The sequence below is a fragment of the Physella acuta genome, unplaced genomic scaffold (assembly GCF_028476545.2).
Source record: "Physella acuta isolate Inbredline_101_S28 unplaced genomic scaffold, ASM2847654v3 ptg000313l, whole genome shotgun sequence".
Taxonomy (NCBI): domain Eukaryota; kingdom Metazoa; phylum Mollusca; class Gastropoda; family Physidae; genus Physella; species Physella acuta.
The window spans coordinates 282,501-307,500 of record NW_026731832.1 but is presented as its reverse complement, the minus strand read 5'-3'; the positions used below and the strand labels follow the sequence as shown (position 1 = coordinate 307,500).

Below are 25,000 nucleotides of genomic sequence, written 5' to 3'. Positions count from 1 at the left end.
CAGCGTCATCAAAACTCTCCGTGTATATGTGATATGTTAAGCTCTGTATGTTTACGTCTGTATTGTGTTTTGTGTATATGTAAGAGGTACCCACTGTAAAGTATTATTCTACACTGCATGTATAAAGTAATTATATGTTAAGATTGTTGTTCAAATAGTTTCTTCCAGGCATCTCTTCTGGCGGAGCCCGCCCCCCCCCCCCCCACCCCGAAGAAAGTCTACCGCCCCCCCCCCCCCCCCCCGAAACGAAATGAAATTTATATAGAAAATATATACTTTAAACGGTGTCCGCCCCTCCCCCTCCCCCGAAAAAAATCTACCGCCACCCCCCCCCCCCCCCCCGAAAAAATTTCAAGTTGTTCTTCAATGTATGTGGTGTATATTCGATGTGTGTATTGCTAGCTTTACCGACAGTTACATTCGTTTAGAATTATGTTTGTTCAAAGAGTTACAAGACTTTTATGTGACTTATGTTACTATGACATACTAGTATGTGCTGCATGTTTGTGTGAAGTGTGTTTATGCCTGCAGACATTAAACCCATACTTCTGCTGATGGTCAATGTCCGTCTGCTAGAATAGCAAGTCGTTGATCTCTATATGGGTTCTTTATTGTCTATTTAGTTTTTATGTGAAGTAAAAAAAAATCTGTATAACGATGTTAATTGAGTATGAATGTTTAAAGGACGCATATATATATATATATATATATATATATATATATATAATTTCTCTCTCTCTCTCTCTCTCTCTCTCTCTCTCTCTCTCTCTCTCTCTCTCTCTCTCTATATATATATATATATATATATATATATATATATATATATATATATATATATATATATATATATATATATGTATATATGTATATACATATCTATATATATACATATATATATACATATTTATATATATATATATATATATATATATATATATATATATATATATATATATATATATATATTTATTTATTGTTTAATAGACTTATTACAAAACATAAAGTAATCCCCTTTCAAACCCGACGTTCTATGGGGTAAGTGAAGAGTAGAGTTCACCTGTTTCTGTTATCCGATAAAGGAAGGGATAGTGTGGTCAGTTTTTTGCCCAGTGAGTTAGGTACCCTCAGACCAGGATGTACTGAGGGACTTTCTACTGACATGAACCCGGAGACGTTCGTGTTAGCAGTCTAGCTCTCTACCACTAGGCCACTCCGACCCCAAACATGCACTGGTCTAACTTGACTCACCCTCTCCATTATGTATGAGATGCATTCAGCAGAGACCAAGGTCAAGGGTATGTGTGGTATTAGCGGCACGCAAACGCGAGACGTGAGTAGTGTGGGTAATTTCTCGCCTATTATCACCATGGTGATGGCAAAACGACGCAATTTACCGGAAGTGTGATGACACTGTTTAAATTTGTTTTTCTCCTAATAGGTGCATTAAATCTACGTGCATCAGGCAAAGTGGGATGAGTGTTTATAGAATAATCTGGTAGAGAGTGAACGTCTTTTTTGGTGCAGGAATGGAAAATGTTTTAGGGAGGGGGGGGGGGGGGGAATGGGGGTTAAAGACATCAATACTGGGGATAGGGGCAAGAAGGCACGGTCTAACATATGACGGCCTTGAGCAGTGTCTAACATATTTAACATACACATAAAGGGACTGGTAGAGACAGGCGTCAATGGTGTTCGCTATACACCGGTTCCAAGAAAAATGCCAAATCGAAAAACCGCGCAAATGAAAAATGCGCAAATAAAAAACGAATTATACTAATACACTTTAATTTTGTCATATTCCGCGAAAATATGGTTTACTATGCTAAACTATACATGTATTCATTCTTTGTTAATGTCCACAAATGCTCGTTTTAAAAACATTTTGGTGCACAGTTTCATATTGAGCATCCTTCTGGTCACTCTCTAGTCCTCAACCATATTTATCAACGGTCTCAGTCTTTGCGTTTGGGGCCAATTATTGAACTTGGTAGCTCTTGAAGAAAATTTTGAGAATCACTAATGGTTTCTTTTTTGTCGAAAATCCACCAAGAAAGATAGTAACATAAAAGTAAATTACACTCATTTCTAATATAACATAGTTTGATGTCCACTAGCAACGTATTAACGCACGCATACTAATAAAGTCTAAATAAAACGTGAAGGAATTTCTAACGTTGCAAGGGAAATAATCCAACACATTATAGAGGCAAAAGTTTTTCCCCTTTGTCGGATATTGTTATCTTTAGAAATTATAAAAAAAAAACTGTATTGGCCAGGATTAATTAATTTAATTGCATCGAGCAATCGAACTAGACACATTAATGTAGGATTAAAATAATGCGTTTGAATCAAATGTCGATCAATGGTAGTTGTAAAACGTTACGCTAATTAAAAATGGTTTCAAGTGCGTCAATTTAAGCTTGTCTATTAAGTAGTATATATTAGGAAGAACGTTGGCTTATTTTATCACGTTACGTACTATTATTGTCTTGACATTTACAGGACATTAGTTTTTAAAAATATTTTTTGGGTCGTGTCAACTGAATACGATTTTTATGAATAAAAAATAAAGTACATGTTTAGTGTACTATAGTACGTGTGCATTTCATTTAAAGAGTGTACTGATGCTGTTTAAGAAGATTAACTATTTGGTTGATTTGAGATAGTGTTGGACGGAGTTGGTGTTGTATGATATGACATCTGTTGGACGGATCCATTGTTGTATAATATGACAAGATCTTGTGTTGGACGGTGTTGGTGTTGTATGATATGACAAGATTTTGTGTTTGATATGACAAGATGTTGTGTTGGACGTAGCTGGTGTTGTATGATATGACAAGGTTGTGTGTTGAGCAGCGCTGGTATGATATGACATCTGTTGGACAGATCCATTGTTGTATGATATGACAAGATGTTGTGTTAGACGGAGATTTTGTGTTTGATATGGCAAGATGTTTTGTTGGACGGAGATAGTGGTGTACATGACATTTCCATGTTGGACTGATAATGTTGTTAAACATACACAGCCTTTCTATAATGTAATGATTACCTCTTCTTTAGGATGTGACGAAAAATTGAGATGGTGGCGGGAGCGGGGGAAGAGGGGGGTAATTGGGTTAGTGTTGATTTTTATGGCAGTAACTTGAAGAGAAAATGTAAATTGTGTAAATGAAAAATAAAGAGAGGCAGACGGGAGGAGAAAAAGGAGGCCGTAACCAAGGCATTAGCTGAGGCAGGAGAAAAATAACATTTCAGTAATGCATTTGTGGAGAGGAGAAACATTTTTTGTTGAGGGGGGGGGGTGTTTTTTGCACAGATTAAAATGTTTGTAAGATGTTTTTAAATTTGATATGCTAATGGCGTGAGTAAATAATGTTAGTTTGGTGAGGAAACGGTTCTCAACAAATCGTCAAACCAGTACCCTGGTGATGAATGAATAAATCCCTGCATTTGTTGCAAGCAAAGTGGGTTTATACTGTAAGAAAGTAATATTCCTATTGTAACTGTTTGATTCTTAATGAGTGACTTAAGCTAATTTTAGAAGTGCTACTCTATTTCATTCTTAATTTGGAATTATTTTTTGAGTACATGTTTCATCAAACAAGATGTAATTACTTTCTTCATTAATGACCTGATACATGCAGAATGTTTACTAGTCAAAAATAAATAAACAGTTGTTGTATATACATTGACAAAATTACTTTACACAAAATGATTGAAACTCAAATTTGTCTCATTAAATGAAAAATAATTATGATTTTGGCCTAGATAATTGAAAAACTGACAAAAACATTTTTTGTTTTAACTATCGTCCGAAAGCATTGTAGCTATTTATATCTAATTCAACAGCTGTATTAATGTATCTATAACTTTATATCTCGCAGGTTACGGCCACATCGCGCCCAAGACGGAGATGGGCCGCTTGGTGACGATGCTCTACGCTCTGATCGGCATCCCTCTCACGCTCCTATGTATCTCCAACATCGGGAGCTTCTTCGCCAACTGTTTCCGGTTTCTCTACAAAAACATCTGCGTCTGCCTGGAGCGGCTGTGCTGTAGCACGCGCCAACGTAAGGCGAGGTACAGCGGTTCCACCAGCACCATGACAACCACTGCCAGCCTCAAGTCTGTGGCGTCGAGAAAATCAAAGTCCATCAAAGACATCAACGCGGAGTACGAGGAATCCAGACAGGCGCTGAGGAAAGACAACCAGGATATAAGCGTCGTGGAGAAAGGTCTTCAGACGGCCCCACGGAGCGGCCGGGAATCCGGGAAAGGTTGCAAACATACCGGCGACGACGGGGAGGTGAATTTGTTGGTGGTGGATGACAATTCAGGGCGGAAGTCGTCTAATAAAGAGAAAGTTCGAGTTCCGATGTCCGTCAGTCTTCTGATTATATTCTTGTACATTTTCGGTGGAGCTGTTTTGTTTTCCTGTTGGGAACAAGATTGGAGCTATCTGATTGGTTCATATTTCTGTTTTATAACTCTCAGTACGATTGGCTTCGGGGATTATGTGTTCGGTGTAGGGAATGACCTTGACAACAGCCAGAAGATGATCACGTGCGCGCTGTACCTGGTATTAGGATTATCGATAATCGCCATGTGTTTTGAGCTGATGCAGGAGGAGGTGAGGGCAAAATGCCGGTGGCTAGGGGCCAAGCTAGGGATTATCGAATCTTCCAAAAAAACGAGGAAAAAATAACACAAAGACACTAGTTCATAACCAAAATAATTCAAATAATTCCTGGTAAACTATTTCAAATATTTGTTATCCGTGTTAATTAATCTGGGGCTTGGTGTTCCATTGTCTCACTTAAACTGAAGCTTCCAGAACATTGTACAAGTCAAAGTTCAATGTGAGTTTAATTCTTGTATCTGTAAAGCAAGTGTACGATATGTGAGTAAATATGTAGATTTAGATAAAGCTAATGCAACAATACACAGTCTATGAGTAAATATGTAAATTTAGATAACGCTAATGCAACAATACACAGTCTATGAGTAAATATGTAAATTTAGATAAAGCTAATTCAACAATACACAGTCTATGAGTAAATATGTAAATTTAGATAACGCTAATGCAACAATACACAGTCTATGAGTAAATATGTAAATTTAGATAAAGCTAATTCAACAATACACAGTCTTTGAGTAAATATGTAAATTTAGATAACGATCAGGCAACGATAATTTCGTAGAGTTTGAAATAAATCATGCACAGTCTGAGTAAATATGTAGATCCATATCACAACTATTTCAGGATATTCTCGTTCATTGATTTTAGAATAGCACACTCTATGCGATAAGATATGTACATCTACGTTATTTTACTTTCATCCACTAACTTAGGCATAAAGCACGTACTGTCTGCTTGATAGTAAATATATCTAGAACAACCTGATATACATACGAAGAAAATTTCATCCATTGATTGGAGTTTGAATAAATCAAAATACTTTAAAGAAACATCAGCTGTCTTATACTGTATTCTTAAGCTTGGCCAGTTTTGATTTTAAATTAAAACAACAAAACATAGATTTTCGAACGTGAAAGTATGTTTTGTTTACGTTATTGAAAACAATAAGTTTACGTCTGTGAAAATATTTAGTTCTTGTATGAGTTATGATGAATAGTTCACATGTATTTAGAAATGTGCTACATGGTAGAAAAAAATAGCTATGTTTTGTCTCGTATGTTAAACATGTACGGAAATCGCAAAGAAGACTGTCTCACGTCTAGTTCCCTATAATGGTCTCATGAATTATAACACACAGTTCTGGTTAGAAAAGAACAGAGCCGCACTTCGTTTAACCCACAAGTACAAGACCACGCTCCCCTAGTCCTGTAAGTATATAGACCCCCCCTCCCCTTGTCCTATAAGTACATAGTCCCCCCCGTGTCCTATAAGTACATATGCCCCTACCCTAGTCCTATAATTACATAGCCCCCCCCCCCCTCCAGTGTTTCTTCCAGACTTTTTTCTCCGGGGGGTATTGTAACAACATGAACTTCATTGTTGTTATTGTGGGTTCTTCAATATACTCACACGAGCAACAGTAGTTGTGAAACTATAACTTTATTTACACTTTATACACTACAGTGAAATGATGAATCCATAGTATTAGTAAATCCATAGATAAACAACTAGTATAATTTGGTATAAGTCCAATCACAGTCACGAATCAAAGTGACGTAGTGACATCCTACATTCACAGTCACAGTCCAAGCGCAAGCACCCCCCCCCCCCGTTCACCTTTCGCTCTCCCTTTTATACGGTCCATTCTCTCCCCTTACGTACATGAGCGATCTCACCCAAAAGCATGGGAAAATACATGACGAGTCGCTCAGACAGTCCTTCCGCTAGCCAGGTACTCTTCATTCATGCAACTTCATGTAAAACACAATATAATATAAACATACCTAATTATACAGTCTGTGACAGGTACTTGAAATTTTCGGGGGGGCGGTAGACTTTCATCGGGGGGGGGGGGGGGGGGCGGACACTGTTAAAAGTATATATTTTCAATATAAATTTCATTTCGTTCGGGGGGGGGGGGGGGGGGCGGTAGACTTTCTTCGGGGTGGGGGGGGCTTTGACCCCCCCGAAAAGATGCCTGGAAGAAACTCTGCCCCCCTCCCGTTGTCCTATAAGTACATAGCCCACCCCCCCAGTGTCCTGTAAGTACATAGGCCCCCCTCCCCTTGTCCTATAAGTACATAGCCCCCACCACCCCCCCGTGTCCTGTAAGTACAACATAGGTCTCCCTCCCTTGTCCTATAAGTACTTAGTCCCCCCCCCCCGTGTCTTATAAGTACTCAGGTCCCCCTCCCGTGTCCTATAAGTACATAGCCCCCCCCCCCCCCCACGTGTCCTATAAGTACTTAGTCCCCCCCGTGTCTTATAAGTACTCAGGTCCCCCTCCCGTGTCCTATAAGTACATAGCCCCCCCCCCAGTGTCCTGTAAGTACATAGCCCCCCCCTCCCCTTGTCCTACATATACAGTGCAACACTTCCTATGTCCCAGAAGAATAAAACCGCAAGTCCTCACGTACTTCAGATTCAGAAAAATCGATGCTCAGACACAGCTTGTAAATGATATTGATTATTGATTATCCATAAATGGCTTCACCAAATCACAACCAAATGTACCCCCCCCCCCCCGCACCAACCCTCTCCGTCTTCCATCCTCTTTTTGTCACACGAACTCACAAGCTGCTCCTCCGCCCCCCCCCCCCCCCCCCCCCACCCTCCCACCGTATCCTTTATACGACTGTTGTAAACTTTACAAAAGATGTTTTCGATTAGGATAGGGATAATTTGTACTTATAGCGGGGGTTCATTAGTTGTACATTTGGGTTAATGTTAGGCGATAATTGATTCGGTTGGGGAGGGGGGAAGGAAGTGGGGATACACAAGACTAAAAGATAGGGTGGTATGTCCTAGATCTTTAGACAACACTGTCTTACATGCGTTTGACAGTAAATGTCTTAAATGTATTAGGCTAGCTCTCATAGTTGAAGGAAGACAGCATGTTATGTCCAGGAGGGTTGTATCTCCGTGTTTTCATTGTTTAAACTTTTTTATCTACTCGATAGAAGCCCGTATCTGGAGATCTTGTTTATCAATTATTGACCAATGGTTAAACTCACACACAATTCGTCATGTCTTTCTCATGTTAAATGTTGAATACAATTTACACTGTTAAAATATGTCTGTGTGTATCCACCTATTCATTTGCTTACAAACTGATACGTTTTCATGTACGGTATTATATTGTGATACCATCTTACAAACTTGTCACAGGATGCGATTAAGTCATGTTTTGAGTGTGATTGACGTCTTATATTGTCGTGATTCTACATTAACTTCGTTAATGAATTGACGTGATGCACTCTTTTACACAGTGTGACATTCATGTGTCACACAACATTCATGTCAAGTGTGTCACGATGTCATGTCATCTATGACACTTTGTGACAACACTTCCTTCATAAAAGTGCTTGTAAGAATCTTCTCTGACATAGACGCTTATACGTTTTTTTTATCTTGTTAAATGTAAAAAAAAAAACTTTAAAACAAAATTGCACACACAAAAAACTCGTTTTTAATTGCATAAAGTAATTGGCATACAAGTTTTTATCAATTTAATAAACAGTTTAAAAAATATTTAAAAAGAAAACAGACATTATGTAAGAAAATAGCAAAATATAAAATTATGTATTTGCATGTTTAAACGCTTCAATGATTTTTTCATCCCTGTCGAGACGCACTTCTAAATCGCAAGCTTCACGTTTCATAATATTTCAATCGATATTAGAGAAAAGTGCAACAGTGTTGTTCTTCGTGGCCCGCGGGTCGTGGGCTGCCTAGATGAGCTGTCCTCATACACGGCCCGCGGGTCGTGGCCAGCCTAGGTGCTGTCCTCATACACGGCCCGCGGGTCGTGGCCAGCCTAGATGAGCTGTCCTCATACACGGCCCGCGGGTCGTGGCCAGCCTAGGTGCTGTCCTCATACACGGCCCGCGGGTCGTGGCCAGCCTAGATTAGCTGTCCTGATTCACGGCCCGCGGGTCGTGGGCTGCCTAGGTGAGCTGTCCTGATACACGGCCCGCGGGTCTTGGGCTGCCTTAGCGGACGTAACATGCATGCTCCCGTTTTCGTTGATATAATGTAATTCTATACACCACAGACACAGGCAATTGTTATAAATAAAATAAATGTATTTAATCACTGCATAGTATAAAATCCTAAGCATGTGATAATTGATTAATACAAAAGCATATTTGCTGTTGCCTACTGTTCGAATTAAAAGCAGAATCCAAGATCTTGTTTCCACACATTTAACCAGCAGTATTAAATCTATCTCTGTGATTTCTAACGATCTTCTCTCATCGATCTCTACCCTTAACCACACCCAAGGCTTTCGACTTTTAGCCCTGATCTCCACACTGACCCTTGTGTCTCTCTACCACTTTGAGAACCTTGGCTAGCGTTAAACAACTATAATTTTACTTAATGTTTTGTTATATGCGCGTTGACTGTTATTTTCCTACACGTAAAAGAAGACTAGAAATCACATTCAAATGATGTTTTGCACTAAAGATGTTTTAATTGTATATCTTCTGTCTTTAATAAAGTATGGTTAGGATGTCAAAAATGATACTTAATCTTCTAACGTTGTTAATTGAATTATAGTTTTAATTCTATTAATTAAATTGTCATATGTTAAAATACTTTGCTTTTATTGTTTTGTTGTATTAGTACAACTGTTCGGATTTTAGATTCAATAAATGTGACAATTGTTAATGTTTACAAATGAAAACGAAAAAATAGTTCCAAAATAAATGCAACGTCTTCATGTTTTTCTTTATTTAACTAAACTGTCTAATTTGACTACACTTTTACCATAAGGTCATTCAGTGTCTTAATTTTGTAGAAAATCACCACATAATTAGTTTACATAATGTCGGTGAAAAAACTAGAATATATATATATATATATATATATATATATATATATATATATATATATATATATATATATATATATATATATATATATATATATATATATATATATGGCCTATTCTTAAAGACGGGACACTATTTCTAATCCCACATTTTCTGGTAAACAAAGTTTTAAAACAAAGTATAGGCCCTACTTATATTTATACATGCTTTACTTTGTTCCTTCTCTTGGAAAAAAAATCGCAAAAAGAGCAAAACTTTCCTTTGTCTTTAGGGTAAAAAATCGCACACATACATTTCTTGACAAAAAAATCTTTTAACATAATGTTCTTCTATGGGTGAAAGATAATTTTCAGAGAGGTTTTTTTTCTTTTACTTTCGTTTTTCTCCTCGTTCAGAGTTCCAGCACATTAACAAGCACATTAAATTATTACGCAGCGCTGCGTAATTTGGCTGTGGTTTTTTCCAAAAATTGCTGGAGAACTACAGAAATCCTCCATTAAAGCGTCTAAAACAACAGGAAAAATACGACGAGAGTAGTCATAAAGGGCTGGTAGAGCATTAAACATGTACTTACGATTTTTACACCAACCAGTTTAACATGCATTACAGATGTGGAAAAAAAAAAAGAAATCAACAATTTATTCACTTATTTTTCAGAAAAAATTGTGGGTCGCGGAATGTAACAAAAAAAAATCAATGAGTAAGCTAATGAAAAAAGAGACACAAACTAACAAAGGACAGGTACCAATGCAACTGAAATGTATTTTTAAAATAAACCGGGAGTGATCTCCCCTAAACTTTCTCGAATATCCTTATATAAAATAACAAGGGATGGGAACTCGGGCTATAGACATAATTTTTAATTCATTTTAAATACTTAAAGTTTTTAAAAATAGAATAAAATCTCGTAGACAAATTAATTGCACACCAAGTGAACGCCAAATAAAAAAGCGCATAATATTGCGCAATATTATTATTACTTTTAAATTTACATTAGTTTTTTGAGCAATCGGAAGTAGCGTAAATTACTACTTCCAGTCAACGGAAATTACTCAAAATTTTAACAGAAGGTAGAGAATTAGATATTTTACTTTCATGTGAAATTTCATTTATCTATCTGAAATAGTACTCAAGTTATAGGCTTTTGAAAAATTCAAAGTAGGAAAAGTACCACTTCCGGTTATCGGAAATCGCTCAAAAGTTGATACGGATCTACGATTTTGATAAAATACTTATATATGAAATTTCATCAACCTAGCTATAACGGTACTCAAGTTATCGTGTTTACACACGGACAGAGAGACAGACAGACACACAGACATACGGACAAGATTGCAAAATTATGTTTTTCCGTATCAGTGAGGTGTAAAACGTCGAGATTTGTAAAAATCTCGATTTTTTTTTTTGCACGATTACAAGACTTTCTCTATACTTCGTATATACGAGAAAGTAAAACAGGAAAGAAATATAAGATAAACCGGGAGTGATCTCCCCTAAACTTTCTCGAATATTCTTATATAAAACAACAGGGGATGGGAACTCGGGCTATAGACATGATTTTTAATCCATTTTAAATACTTAAAGTTTTAAAAATAGAATAAAATCTCGTAGACAAAAAAATTGCACACCATGTGAATGCCAAATAAAAAAGTGCATAATAGTGCGCAATATTATTAGTACTTTAAAAATTTACATTAGTTTTTTGAGAAATCGGAAGTAGCGTAAATTACTACTTCCGGTCAATGGAAATTACTCAAAATTTAACAGAAGGTAGAGAATTAGATCTTTTACTTACATGTGAAATTTCATTTATCTATATGAAATAGTACTCAAGTTATAGGCTTTTGAAAAATTCAAAGTAGAAAAAGTACCACTTCCGGTTATTGGAAATCGCTCAAAAGTTGATACGGATCTACGATTTTGATAAAATACTTATATATGAAATTTCATCAACCTAGCTGTAACGGTACTCAAGTTATCGTGTTTACACACGGACAGACAGACAGACACACAGACACACAGACATACGGACAGAATTGCAAAGCCCAGTTTTTCAGACTGGATTATGCATAAAACCTCTTACTTTTGATAAATCTGGATTGATAATTTTTGCCCGATTAAAATAAGTCCTCTATACTTCGGATGTGATGAAGGACTGAGGTGTAATACGGTGAAAATTGTTAAAATTTCAAGTGATTTTTTTGCACGATTACAATACTTTCTCTATACTTCGTATATACGAGAAAGTAAAAAAAAACAAAAAAATACGAAATATAAAGACTTGCAGCAATTATAACTTGAAAAAAAAAATTCATAAAAAACGTTTTAATAACAAGCTTTTATGTAACAATGCACTAAAAAGTAGAAAATAAATTATAGAAAAGCGTGGGTCACTTTAGTATCTATTGGATACCTTTACTAATGTTAAGGAAGACACCCACGCTTTTCTTTATAGTTATTTAAATAGTAGTCTATAATTTATTTTCTACTTTTTAGTGCATTGTTACATAAAAGCTTGTTATTAAAACGTTTTTTATGAATTTTTTTTTCAGTACTTTACATGTTTTATTTACAATAGAGTTACATGACTAAAAACCATTGCGCGCCTACTGAACATCACGTTCAGTAGGCGCGCAATGGTTTTTGAACGCAGCCATTGAAGCTATTGAAGGTGATGACGCGTGTGGTGTGGTTGGCTAGACATGCCTACTAATTCGGTCCAAATTTTAATTAATTCATAAAAAATTAATTAGGCATCCAATTAAGTCAAATTTAGTTTCAGATTGCATTGTCTTCATGTCTTGACCCACGTGCCAACTGTGAATCGTATCGGTCAAGTAGAACTGTCCGAATTTTCACTCCTGCGTTTCCGTCTAGACTGACGACTGACGAGGAAGTGAGTTAAATAAAAGCTTGTAATAAAGGGGGTGTAGGGTGTAAATAATTTTTTTTTCAAATATATTTACAACTAATATGAAAACATATACGGACATATAACTTTTCCCTTCATCTAAGTAGAAAAGCCAAAACTATTTGATTTTTGCTTGTTTTTTTTTTTAGTTCGGAAATAAAAATACGCCTGTTAATAACTGTCTACATTTTCGTTCTATTTCGTTGCTTTTTTTTGATAATATAGAAGATCAACAAAAAAGAAAAACTGCAAATTCTTACAATAATACATTTCTAAAATTTAATTGATTAATAACAGTTATTGTCTAAGATATTCGGGTTTTCGGATAACGAATTGCTGTCACCGAAATTATTTGGTCTCTCTGAAAAGATATTAACGTTAAAAGTTCTGGGTTTTCATTTTTTTCGATTTAAATCCATTTTTCTGTCTAATGGCTTGCCTGCTTATAAAATCGAGTCAACCTTGTAAAATAAAAGACACGGTGCGCAAACTGCTCTAAATTTGGCATGGAGGGCCGCATTCATTGGTGCGTTTTACGGTGCAGTGCAGGCTCTCAGGAACCGCTTCCTGTTTCTACAAGACAAAATATTTTCAAACATTAAATGCAAAAACTTGAGCTCCTTAGAAATAATACCTCAAGCAGAATTACCCTTGACAAGATTTGTGTTTTAATTAATACAGGGGGTATTTTCTAAGTAATTGTTTAAGACATTTTCGTGACTATTTTTTATTCAATGCTTTGTGAAAGTTGAAAAATATCGACTTTACAAAATTAAGTTTTGAATCGTAATACGTTTCTATGCTGATCGAATAAAAATACCTTCACAATGATAACTGAAAATACAAGCGATCCGATGAAAAAACCTTCACAGGAGACCCTAACTGAATATATACCTAAGTTAGATGACACGGGCAATGTGAATCAACCAGAGAAACCGGTCCAGCCACCCACTGACACGAAGGGAGACGAAGCGCTGAAGAGAGTCCCGTCCAGGGGCCCAAAAGCCATCTCCTTCTGTAAGGTTTTGATCTACGTGCTGCTGCTTGTATTCCTGGCGGGGTACGCAACGATTGGCGCCTACCTGTTCAGGTACCTGGAGCAGGAGGTTGTGGTACTGGTTGACAAGAACGCCACGTATGAGCAGTACAAGGAAGAACTGGTTTTAAAGGTAGGGTTTGGATTGTATTGTGGGGTCTAGGTTAACGTATGAGCAGTACAAGGAAGAACTGGTTTTAAAGGTAGGGTTTGGATTGTATTTAAGGGTCTAGGTTAAGGTACGAGCAGTACAAGGAAGAACTGGTTTTAAAGGTAGGGTTTGGATTGTATTGTGGGGTCTAGGTTAACGTATGAGCAGTACAAGGAAGAACTGGTTTTAAAGGTAGGGTTTGGATTGTATTTAAGGGTCTAGGTTAAGGTACGAGCAGTACAAGGAAGAACTGGTTTTAAAGGTAGGGTTTGGATTGTATTGTGGGGTCTAGGTTAAGGTATGAGCAGTACAAGGAAGAACTGGTTTTAAATATACGAGCCGGCCCGCGGCATAACATACGCCGCTATTTAGTTGTTTCTAATTTTCAATAATTCATAATTTGTGAATTCGACAGTACCAACGCTGACACTGAAAATATTTCTTTAAAACACTATAAGTAGCTCGTTAAGGACCATAACCCCCCCCCCCCTTCCTTCCCCCCCCCCCCCTACGTTTAAAATCGTTGGCTCTGCTTGTAAACATTTAGAGTGAACACAGCTCACTAAAACCATGTAGGGGTGGGGAGGTAGGGAGAGAGTTTGCAGCTTGTTTTCTAACGGCTCGAAGAGGAGAATTATATATATAGATAGATGGTGTCGATTGTATTGTAGGGTCTAGGTTAAGGTATGAGCAGTACAAGGAAGAACTGGTTTTAAAGGTAAAGTTTGGATTGTATTGTGGGGTCTAGGTTAAGGTATGAGCAGTACAAGGAAGAACTGGTTTTAAAGGTATGGTGTCGATTGTATTGAGGGGTCTAGGTTAAGGTATGAGCAGTACAAAGAAGAACTGGTTTACAAGGTAAGTTTCGGATTGTATTGTGGGGTCTAGGTTAAGGTTTGAGCAGTACAAGGAAGAACTGGTTTTAAAGGTAGGGTTTGGATTGTATTGTGGGGTCTAGGTTAAGGTTTGAGCAGTACAAGGAAGAACTGGTTTTAAAGGTAGGGTTTGGATTGTATTGTGGGGTCTAGGTTAAAGTATGAGCAGCACAAGGAAGAACTGGTTTTAAATATATGGTGTCGATTGTATTGTGGGGTCTAGGTTAAGGTATGAGCAGTACAAGGAAGAACTGGTTTTAAAGGTAAGCTTCGGATTGTATTGAGTAAATGTATTGCTCAAGGTTAAGGTATGAACAGTACAAGGAAGAATTGTTTTTAAAGGTAACTTTATGATTGTATTAAGTTTTTAGTTTAGGTAAAGGTATGTGCAGTACAAGGAGGAACTGGCTTTAAATATAAGGTTTGAATTGTATTGAGTAAGTCGGGGCTCTTGATTAAGGTATGAGTAATGTAAGGAAGAGCTTGTTTTAAAAGTACCAGACTGGTATTGTATTGTGATTGTGTGGAGTCAAGGTTAAGGTTACTGGTAGTGTTGGTGTTGCAAAGTTTGTTATAGGTATTTGTGTTTCAATTTTTTGAGGTTAGGATTTGCATTGGGCTTGTAAGTATTGATTGAAGTTGGGAATAAGGAATAGGCAAGGGCAGAAAGGTTAGGGCCAGGTTTAGGGTTAGGGTTTGTTAGGCAAAGTCGTTGTGGGTATGAACATGGGCGTGGCTGGGGCTGTGGCTATGGCTGATTGGTAAGGGTATGGGTATTGCTGATGGCTTTGGCTATGGTTGATGGGTATGGCTATGGTTTATGGCTATTGGTATGGGTATAAGTATGGCTATGGCTATGGCTATGGCTATGGCTATGGCTATGGCTATGGCTATGGCTATGGCTATGGCTATGGCTATGGCTATGGCTATGGCCATGGCTATGGCTATGGCTATGGCTATGGCTATGGCTATGGCTATGGCTATGGTATGGCTATGGCTATGGCTATGGCTATGGTTATGGCTATGGCTATGGCTATGGCTATGGCTATCTCTATGGCTATATCTAAGACTATGGCTATGGCTATGGCTATGGCTATGGCTATGGATATGGATATGGATATGCATATGGATATGGATATGGATATGCGTATGGCGGATGGGTATGGCTATGGCTGATGGCTATGCGTATGCGTATGCGTAAGCGTAAAAAATAAAGTGCCTTGTATATCACCAAAAGCAACAAAATGTTAGATGCTAAAAAAATTTAAAAGACATGTTCTTTTCCTAAATTTACTGTTGTAGATAAGTTGGTTTCGCTAAAAAATATCATCATTACCTATTTGTTTATTATATTTTTAATTCTTGCTAAATCTTGACCGAGACTGACAATATCTTGACCATAACAATGTTGTCTGTCTCGGAAGTTCTTGCTCTATAAGGACTAGATTCTGACCATGCCAATGTTGTCTCACCAGATCTTGACCGAGATTGACCAGATCTTGACCATGACAATGTTGTCTCACCAGATCTTGACCAAGATTGACTAGATTTTGACCATTACAATGTTGTCTCGCCAGATCTTGACCGAGATAGACCAGATCTTGACCATGACAAATGTTGTCTCAACAGATGTTGACCATTACAATGTTGTCTCGCCAGATCTTGACCGAGATAGACCAGATCTTGACCATGACAAATGTTGTCTCAACAGATGTTGACCATTACAATGTTGTCTCGCCAGATCTTGACCGAGATAGACCAGATCTTGACCATGACAATGTTGTCTCGCCAGATCTTGACCGAGATAGACCAGATCTTGACCATGACAATGTTGTCTCGCCAGATCTTGACCATTACAATGTTGTCTCGCCAGATCTTGACCGAGATAAACCAGATCTTGACCATGACAATGTTGTCTCGCCAGATCTTGACCATTACAATGTTGTCTCGCCAGATCTTGACCGAGATAGACCAGATCTTGACCATGACAATGTTGTCTCGACAGATCTTGACCATTACAATGTTGTCTCGCCAGATCTTCACCGAGATTGACCAGATCTTGACCATGACAATGTTGTCTCGCCAGATCTTGACCATTACAATGTTGTCTCGCCAGATCTTGACCGAGATAGACCAGATCTTGACCATGACAATGTTGTCTCGCCAGATCTTGACCATTACAATGTTGTCTCGCCAGATCTTGACCGAGATAGACCAGATCTTGACCATGACAATGTTGTCTCGCCAGATCTTGACCATTACAATGTTGTCTCGCCAGATCTTCACCGAGATTGACCAGATCTTGACCATGACAATGTTGTCTTACCAGATCTTGACCATGACAATATTGTCTAGCCCGATCTTGACCAAGATTGACTAGATTTTGACCATGACAATGTTGTCTCGCCATATCTTGACCATTACAATGTTGTCTCGCCAGATCTTGACCATTACAATGTTGTCTCGCCAGATCTTGACCGAGATTGACCAGATCTTGACCATGACAATGTTGTCTTACCAGATCTTGACCATGACAATATTGTCTAGCCCGATCTTGACCAAGATTGACTAGATTTTGACCATGACAATGTTGTCTCGCCATATCTTGACCATTACAATGTTGTCTCGCCAGATCTTGACCGAGATTGACGAGAACTTCACGCTTCTGGTGGACAATGAGGTGGCCCAGAGAAAGATCCGGGCTGTCGTCCGGAGAATGTCAGTTGACGTCATCACCGTTGCTGAGTTTAAGGACGATGTTTTTGAGTGGACCTTCCCATCGGCCTGCTTGTACTCCGTCACGCTCATTACCACAATAGGTGAGCGCTCATTACATTGTGCTGCACTCTTTACACTCATTACACCGTGCTACGCTCATTACAGCAATAGGTGAGCACTAATTATATTGTGCTATACGCATTACAATAATAGTTGAGCACTCATTACACTGTGCTACGCTCATTACAACAATAGACTACAATATCTCACCACCTGTTACGATACATCGATAATTGCAACACGGATGAACTAAAGCCAACAATGACTGTATTCTCTCCCACCCCCCACCCCCTTTCAGGCTCGGGCGATATCACCCCTAAATAAACCTATTCTCTACCCCCTCCCCAGTTTACGATAACATCACCCCTACACAATATATATTCTCTACCCCCCTACCCACAGTTTTCGGTAACATCACCCCTACACTAAATATATTCTCTACCCCCCCCCCCTATGAACCTCTTCTCTACCCCCCCTCAGGTTACGCTAACGTCACCTCCACAATAAACCTCTTCTTTACCCCCCCCCCCCCACCCCCCTTTAGGTTATGGTAAAGTCACCCTTACAATAAACCTATTCTCTACACCTTCTCAGGTTACGCTAACGTCACCTCAACAATAAACCTCTTCTCTACCCCCCCCCCCCCCCTCTCAGGTTACGCTAACGTCACCTCAACAATAAACCTCTTCTCTACCCCCCCCCCCCCCCCAGGTTACGTAACGTTACCCCCACAATAAATCTATTCTCTACCCCCCCAGGTTACGGTAACATCACCCCCAAGACTGCAGAAGGTCGGGTCATATCCATCATCTTCGCCATCGTCGGCATACCCCTGACCCTCCTCTACCTGACCAACATGGGCTCTCTGCTCGCCATCTACTTCAAATACGTCTACAGACGGTGGATCAGCCTGCTGGTCTGGTGCAAGATCATGAAGAGAAAAAGAGACACGGACATCGTCCCGTCGTCCATCTCGTTCATGGTCATCGTCTCCTACCTGTTGCTAGGGGCGCTGCTCTTCAGCACTTCCGGTAGTGGTTGGACCTTTATGGAAGCGATGTACTTCTGTTTCATAACCTTGAGCACTATTGGGCTGGGGGACTATGTCTTCGGAGCGGATATTGATGACCTGGCCTCCATAAAGCCGCTGGTGTCCGTCATGTACTTGATCCTGGGGTTGTCGATGCTGTCCATGACCTTTAACCTCATGCAAGCGGATATCTCCTACAAGGTCAATGCCCTGATGGTGAGGTTTGGGTTCGTGGCCTCTATGAAACGGGCGCAAATGTTAATTGCTGATTAATTTGTTCTTGTTTTTTTGGACAGGTGCTTGATAATTTATAAAGTAACTAAGGGTCGGTAAACAAAACATGTAATTTGAACTTTTTTTAAAAAATAATTCAAAACTACATTGAACGAATTAGATCCAAAATACTAATACGATCGCAATCTAGTTTTTAATGATACATGATCAACTACATCCGGAGTATCGTAGGGTGGGTAGTGTGCGATGCCCCTTGTTATAAATGTTAACCGGATCATAATGTCAAATTATTTTTTTCTGTATTGTGTAACAATCAAAATTGTTTACAGGGGAAATTTGAAGTTTATGTATAGCATCATGTAATTTTTGTTTATATTCGGTATCACTGTTGGCACATCAGTACTTACTCATTATATTCTTTTAGTATATATATATATATATATATATATATATATATATATATATATATATATATATATGGGTCGTATCACTGAGTTCTCTTTGGTAAATTCCCACATTTGAGGCAACATTATGTATATTTACCTCCATCAAAGGTGTCTAAAATTTGACTGTACACACATATCTCATAAAGTAATAACTTAAGCGTGCCTATGATGCCTACAAGCTACATGACAAAATTCAAATAGCTCAATTCCATTCGTTGCCTCAGAAACTAATCTAGTACTTAAACATTTGCTAAAGTAATGTCATTTTTTTTTAAACTTGTGTTAAAATTCTTGCAATTTCTATTTTTGCATTTTAGAGAATAAATGGGTTCATTATTACAACATTTTTTGTTGTTCTCGGATGCTTGTAATATATATATATATATGTATATATATATATATATATATATATATATATATATATATATATATATATATATATATATATATATATATGTGTGTGTGTGTGTGTGTAATAATTACCTCTTCTTTAGGATGTGACGAACAATTGAGATGAAAGCGGGGGGGGGGGGGGGGGGGGGGTTATAGGGTTAGTATTGTTTTTTAAGGAGCAATTTGAAGATAATAATCATTAAAAAAGTTTTTAAAAAACCCACGTTTTCTGATTGAACTAAAAAGTAGAAAATAAACGCTATACATCACAATAATGCAAGCGATCACTCTACTATAAGCGATAAAAAACGTGGGGCGCCGAAGTAAAAGTTATATTACTATTGATTAGATAATACTATTGACTTTTATTAGGGAGCTTGTAGAGAGTCAACAGTATTAGAAACTGTAAGAAAATCACGGCGCCCCACGTTTTTGATCGCTTATAGTAGAGTGATCGCTTGCATTATTGTGATGTATAGCGTTTATTTTCTACTTTTTAGTTCAATCAGAAAACGTGGGTTTTTTAAAAACTTTTTTAATGATTATTTTTTTCTAGTTTTTAGTCTTTGTTTGTTTGCATTAAAATCTTGCTATCGATTTTATCTTTTCAATTTTTTTGGGTAAACGAAGACAACTCGCAAAAAGACAACTCGTAAAAAGACAACTCGTAATAAAATACTTAAAAAAAACTTTTTAAAAAACCACGTTTTTCTTGTGGACTAAAAAGTAGAAAATAAATTTTCATACATTTGATGACAAAAAACGTGGGTACGTTCACCATCAAATTTCCCGACCCATCTGCCCGACCCACGTTTTTTGTCATCAAATGTATGAAAATTTATTTTCTACTTTTTAGTCCACAAGAAAAACGTGGTTTTTTAAAAAGTTTTTTTTAAGTATTTTATTTTCTCCTTTTTAGTCCGTTGCTACACATGAAAAACGTGGTTTTTAAAAAAAGTTTTTTATATAGTTTATTTTCTACTTTATCCAATGAGTTGATTAAGTATGACTTGACTAAGTGTTTATAAATACACGGACTAAAAATCTTGAGCGACCAGGATTCGAACCTGGGTTGTCGCGGCCACAACGCGAAGTACTAACCACTATACGATCACGGCCAGCGCGCTCACATCGATTGGGGCCGAAGTAAATGTGCCAATAGGCCTCCAGTCTTGTCGGTATCTTTAGAAATCATGTCCTCAATTTTATGGTCCTTGGGGCGTAATTAAATTAAGCTAATTACGGTCTGTAATTGCTAGTTTTTATGATTGCATCTGAAATTGTTAGGCGAAAGTAGCCTACATGCCAAATTTCAGATCTATTGAGCAATCAGAAGTGGGCTAATTTTCGATGTCAATTTTAACAACAAACAAACAAATCCACAAACGCGAAGCTGAGTTAAGAAAAACGTGTTAAAAAGACAACTCGTAAAAAGACAACTCGTAAAAAACACGTCGTGTTAACACATAGATTTGAACCCGTGTCGAGTGGGATAGCAATCGTGTGCCCAACCACTCGACCATATCGTCTCCCCCAAACTGGCCTACCTCCTGTAAGTTTAAACTCGGTTCAAACTAAATTATCTGCCCCTAAGCCTGTGGCGATGTGGGATCGTTCGCTTCACTGCGCGCGAGGTACGCGTCGCTCGTTTTTTTAACACGTTTTTCTTAACTCAGCTTCGCGTTTGTTTGTTTGGATGTTTGTTGTTAAAATTGACATCGAAAATTAGCCCACTTCTGATTGCTCTATAGACCTGAAATTTGGCATACAGGCTACTTTCGCCTAACAATTTCAGATGCAATCATAAAAACTAGCAATTAGAGACCGTAATTAGCTTAATTTAATTACGCCCCAAGGACCATAAAATTGAGGACATGATTTCTAAAGATACCGACAAGACTGGAGGCCTATTGTCACAGTTACTTCGGCCCCAATCGATGTGATCGCGCTGGCCGTGATCGTATAGTGGTTAGTACTTCGCGTTGTGGCCGCGACAACCCAGGTTCGAATCCTGGTCGCTCAATATTTTTAGTCCGTGTATTTATAAACACTTAGTCAATTCATACTTAATCAAGTCATTAGATAAAGTAGAAAATAAACTATATAAAAAAACTTTTTTAAAAACCACGTTTTTCATGTGTAGCAACGGACTAAAAAGGAGAAAATAAAATACTTAAAAAAACCTTTTTAAAAAACCACGTTTTTCTTGTGGACTAAAAAGTAGAAAATAAATTTTTCTTTTGTGCTTCCTCGAGCTGTGCAGGTTCTTGTGATGACTGACAAAAAACGTGGGTCGGGCAGATGGGTCGGGAAATTTGATGGTGAACGTACCCACGTTTTTTGTCAGTCATCACAAGAACCTGCACAGCTCGAGGAAGCACAAAAGAAAAATTTATTTTCTACTTTTTAGTCCACAAGAAAAACGTGGTTTTTTAAAAAGGTTTTTTTAAGTATTTTATTTTCTAATGGCTCGCAGAGGAGAATTATATATATAGATTATATAGCGGTCTAAAATGCTCAATAAAATGTTTCCATTGATCAATTTAGTAATAATAACAATTGAATATTCAATGGTCATCCAAAAGAAAGCTTCCCTGAAAATTTCAGCGCGCTAACTAACTGGGAAGTGCCAGAAATTTCGATCGCAAGATTTGATTGGAAAGACAAACAAACACAGACACAGAGAAAGCAAGTTAAAGAAAACGTGGGAAAAAATGGGACGGAGCGACCTAGCGGTAGAGAGCTGGGCTGCTAACCCGAAAGTCTCGAGTTCGAATCCGGGTTCAAGTCAGTAGACCGTCCCTGAGTCCACCCAACTCTGATGGGTACCTAACTCACGTTAGGGAAAGTAAACGCAGCTGGGCATAGTGCTGACCACACTATCTCTTCATATGCCGAGGTCACAGAAACAAGTGAACTCTACTTCACTTGCCCCATAGACCGTTAGGTTTGAAAGGGAAACTTTACTTTACTTTTATGTATACATATATATAAATATAAATGTACTTATACATGTGTATACTTCTACGTGTATATATTTATACATGTATATATAGGCTAACAGAGAATGTGAGTAATTAGTACACCCAATAAGAAATAAAAGCTAATTTTAAAATGACCCCTAGCCAGAAGTAGTTTATTTTAACAAACAGCAAACTTATTGAAAACCAAAAAAAAATCATAATTTCAGTGCAAATATTTTAAAGAAAGATACAGTAATTAACACATACAATTAGTAAAACGGTTCTAATTACGCTCGCGTGCGGCCAAACAGTACCATAGGTGACTCCACTAACCAAGGATGGAAGTTAACTGAGTCTAAAATTTAAACAGGTTGGGACATATGCCAGACGGACTTGGGACAGATTTAATTCGGGTGTTTTTAAAAAAGGTACATTCAAAGGGAAGTTATCCAATAAAACGATTTTTTTTTAATCGTACAAGAGTTGCTTCCCTGTATTAATTCACTGTATTTTAATATTGAAATTAAATAATATGAATAATTTCACCTGGTGCAAAGTTATTGATGATGTATTTTGTGCGACTGTATACCTTTAAGGTCAATATGTCAGTCGTCTGAATAACGTGTTCCATAGGCAGAATGTCATACGAGTAAGTTTCCATGTTTTTAATTCACGAGGTTTTTTCTGTGAACTTAGTGCCTGGAAGTTGAATCTGTAGCGAAATAGATATCCTGAAGGTAAGTATACCCAGAGGCGTAGCGAGTGGGGGGGGGGGGGCGGGGGTGCGGACCGCACCGGATGACAAAAAAATACCAAGGCAAAAAATACCAAAATATATAGAGAAAAATTTGAGGGGGGTGGGGTGCAAATCGAAAGTTTGAGGGGGGGGGGGTGCAAATAATCGAACATTTGAAAATTTGTCTTCGGGAAGGGTCGCTACCCTCTGGGGGTGACACCATTAAGTGCCGCACCGGGTGATACCTGACCTCGCTACGCCACTGGGTATACCGGGTGTGATTGTTTAGGTGTAAATTGAATGTCCGGAAAAATAGTGTAGGGTATGAAAGTAATGTAATTTTCCTTTTGTAAACGACGGAAACGTAATTACCCGGGAATTAATTATCTGTAGATGAGGCTCTTGGAGATAAATATTCGTAGGTGATTGATGATTCGTGTTGTGTGTGTGTACCAATGCTTCATGTAAATAGATGATTGATGATTCGTGTTGTGTTTGTGTACCAATGCTTCATGTAAATAGGTGATTGATGATTCGTGTTGTGTTTGTGTACCAATGTTTAATGTCCATAGGTAGTTTATAATTCGTGTTGTGTTTGTGTACCAATGCTTAATGTCCGTAGGTAATTGATAATTCGTGTTGTGTTTGTGTACCAATGTTTAATGTCCGTAGGTGATTGATAATTCGTGTTGTGTGTGTACCAATGTTTAAGGAAGTGTGAAACACGCTATTTAAAGAAACACAATGTCATGTCCATTAGCTGTGTTCAAATGCGTTCAACAGTGCGCTTTGTTGGCAAGGGTTGTACGGAACTCAGCATTGTTTATATTCAAACCTGCACCACTATTCAGCTGATCTTCCTGTACAACTAGAGTCTACATCCCACTATAAGTTAATTATATTTTGTAAACATTTAATGTTATGTAGGGTTTGTTTTCTTTACCCATTAGTTAGATTCCTTAATCAGGATATCTCTTCCATAAACAGGGTCAAACATATAAGATACCTATAATGTGAATAAGTTATAAACTCTATAGATCTAGACCTAAGTATTATCTTCCTATATGTGATTAACTCATGCCAGTGTGTCGTCTGATGTTTTAAAAACTGCCATACATAATGAAAAAAACAGTACATTTATTTAACCTGTATGCCTTGTAAGACGAATCTTTCCGTATGGGCGTATTTTCATTTAACTGAAGCTAACAAGATCTGACACAATGGTTGACAAATCGCCCTTAGACGACTACTCCAATCTCGAACCCAAAAAGAAAGAGGATGCGCCACAGAAAGACCCACCCAAACCCGAGGCTGAGAAAAATAACCCACCACAAGATGATGGAGCCACACCTAAAGGGAACGAAGCTAAAGACAACGCAAACCCCTCAACCTCAGTCGCAACTGAAGACGAATCAGCCAAAATGAGAGATAACGAACTTCCATCAGAAGCCGAAAGAAGGAATAGTTGCAAGTATCTCTTGATTGAAGTGGTCATGCATTTCGGGAAGGTGATGTCGTACTGTGTGCTGCTAATCTTCCTGATCCTGTACTCCGTTGTGGGGGCCTTGCTGTTTCAGTATCTGGAAACTGAGGCCATTCGCACGCTCAACAAAAACGTCACACTGGGTGATTTGAAGAAGAATTTTGTGGATAAGGTAAGACTGAGCTTCTAACAGATAGTGTAGTGTAATGACTTGTGTTCTTCTAAAATATAGTGTAGTGTAATGAATTCGTGCTTCTAAAATATAATGTAGTGTAATGACTTGTGTTCTTCTAAAATAGAGTGTAGTGTAATGACTTTTTGCTTCTAAAATATAGTGTAGTGTTATGAGTTAGTGCTTCTAAAATATAATGTAGTGTAATGACTTTGTTCTTCTAAAATATAGCGTAGTGTAATGACTTTGTTCTTCTAAAATATAGCGTAGTGTAATGACTTTGTTCTTCTAAAATATAGTGTAGTGTAAAGACTTTGT

At 37.9% G+C, this 25,000-nt stretch overlaps 2 protein-coding genes across 2 annotated transcripts in view; both read left to right on the top strand.

Annotated features, from left to right (window-relative positions):
- LOC131940243 (uncharacterized) overlaps positions 1–18,904 on the top strand; it is a 34,356-nt gene extending 15,452 nt beyond the window's left edge. Inside the window, exons 3-7 of the mRNA XM_059298879.1 lie at positions 3,885–4,700; positions 13,316–13,559; positions 14,671–14,710; positions 17,080–17,266; positions 17,984–18,904. Of these exons, the coding sequence (XP_059154862.1) occupies positions 3,885–4,700; positions 13,316–13,559; positions 14,671–14,710; positions 17,080–17,266; positions 17,984–18,528 (1,832 nt within the window). The 3' untranslated portion in view covers positions 18,529–18,904. The remainder of the gene's footprint in view (positions 1–3,884; positions 4,701–13,315; positions 13,560–14,670; positions 14,711–17,079; positions 17,267–17,983) is intronic.
- A 4,925-nt stretch (positions 18,905–23,829) lies between these two features.
- LOC131940239 (potassium channel subfamily K member 18) overlaps positions 23,830–25,000 on the top strand; it is a 9,124-nt gene continuing 7,953 nt past the window's right edge. Inside the window, exon 1 of the mRNA XM_059298873.1 lies at positions 23,830–24,682. Coding sequence (XP_059154856.1) covers positions 24,248–24,682 — 435 coding nt within the window. The 5' untranslated portion in view covers positions 23,830–24,247. The remainder of the gene's footprint in view (positions 24,683–25,000) is intronic.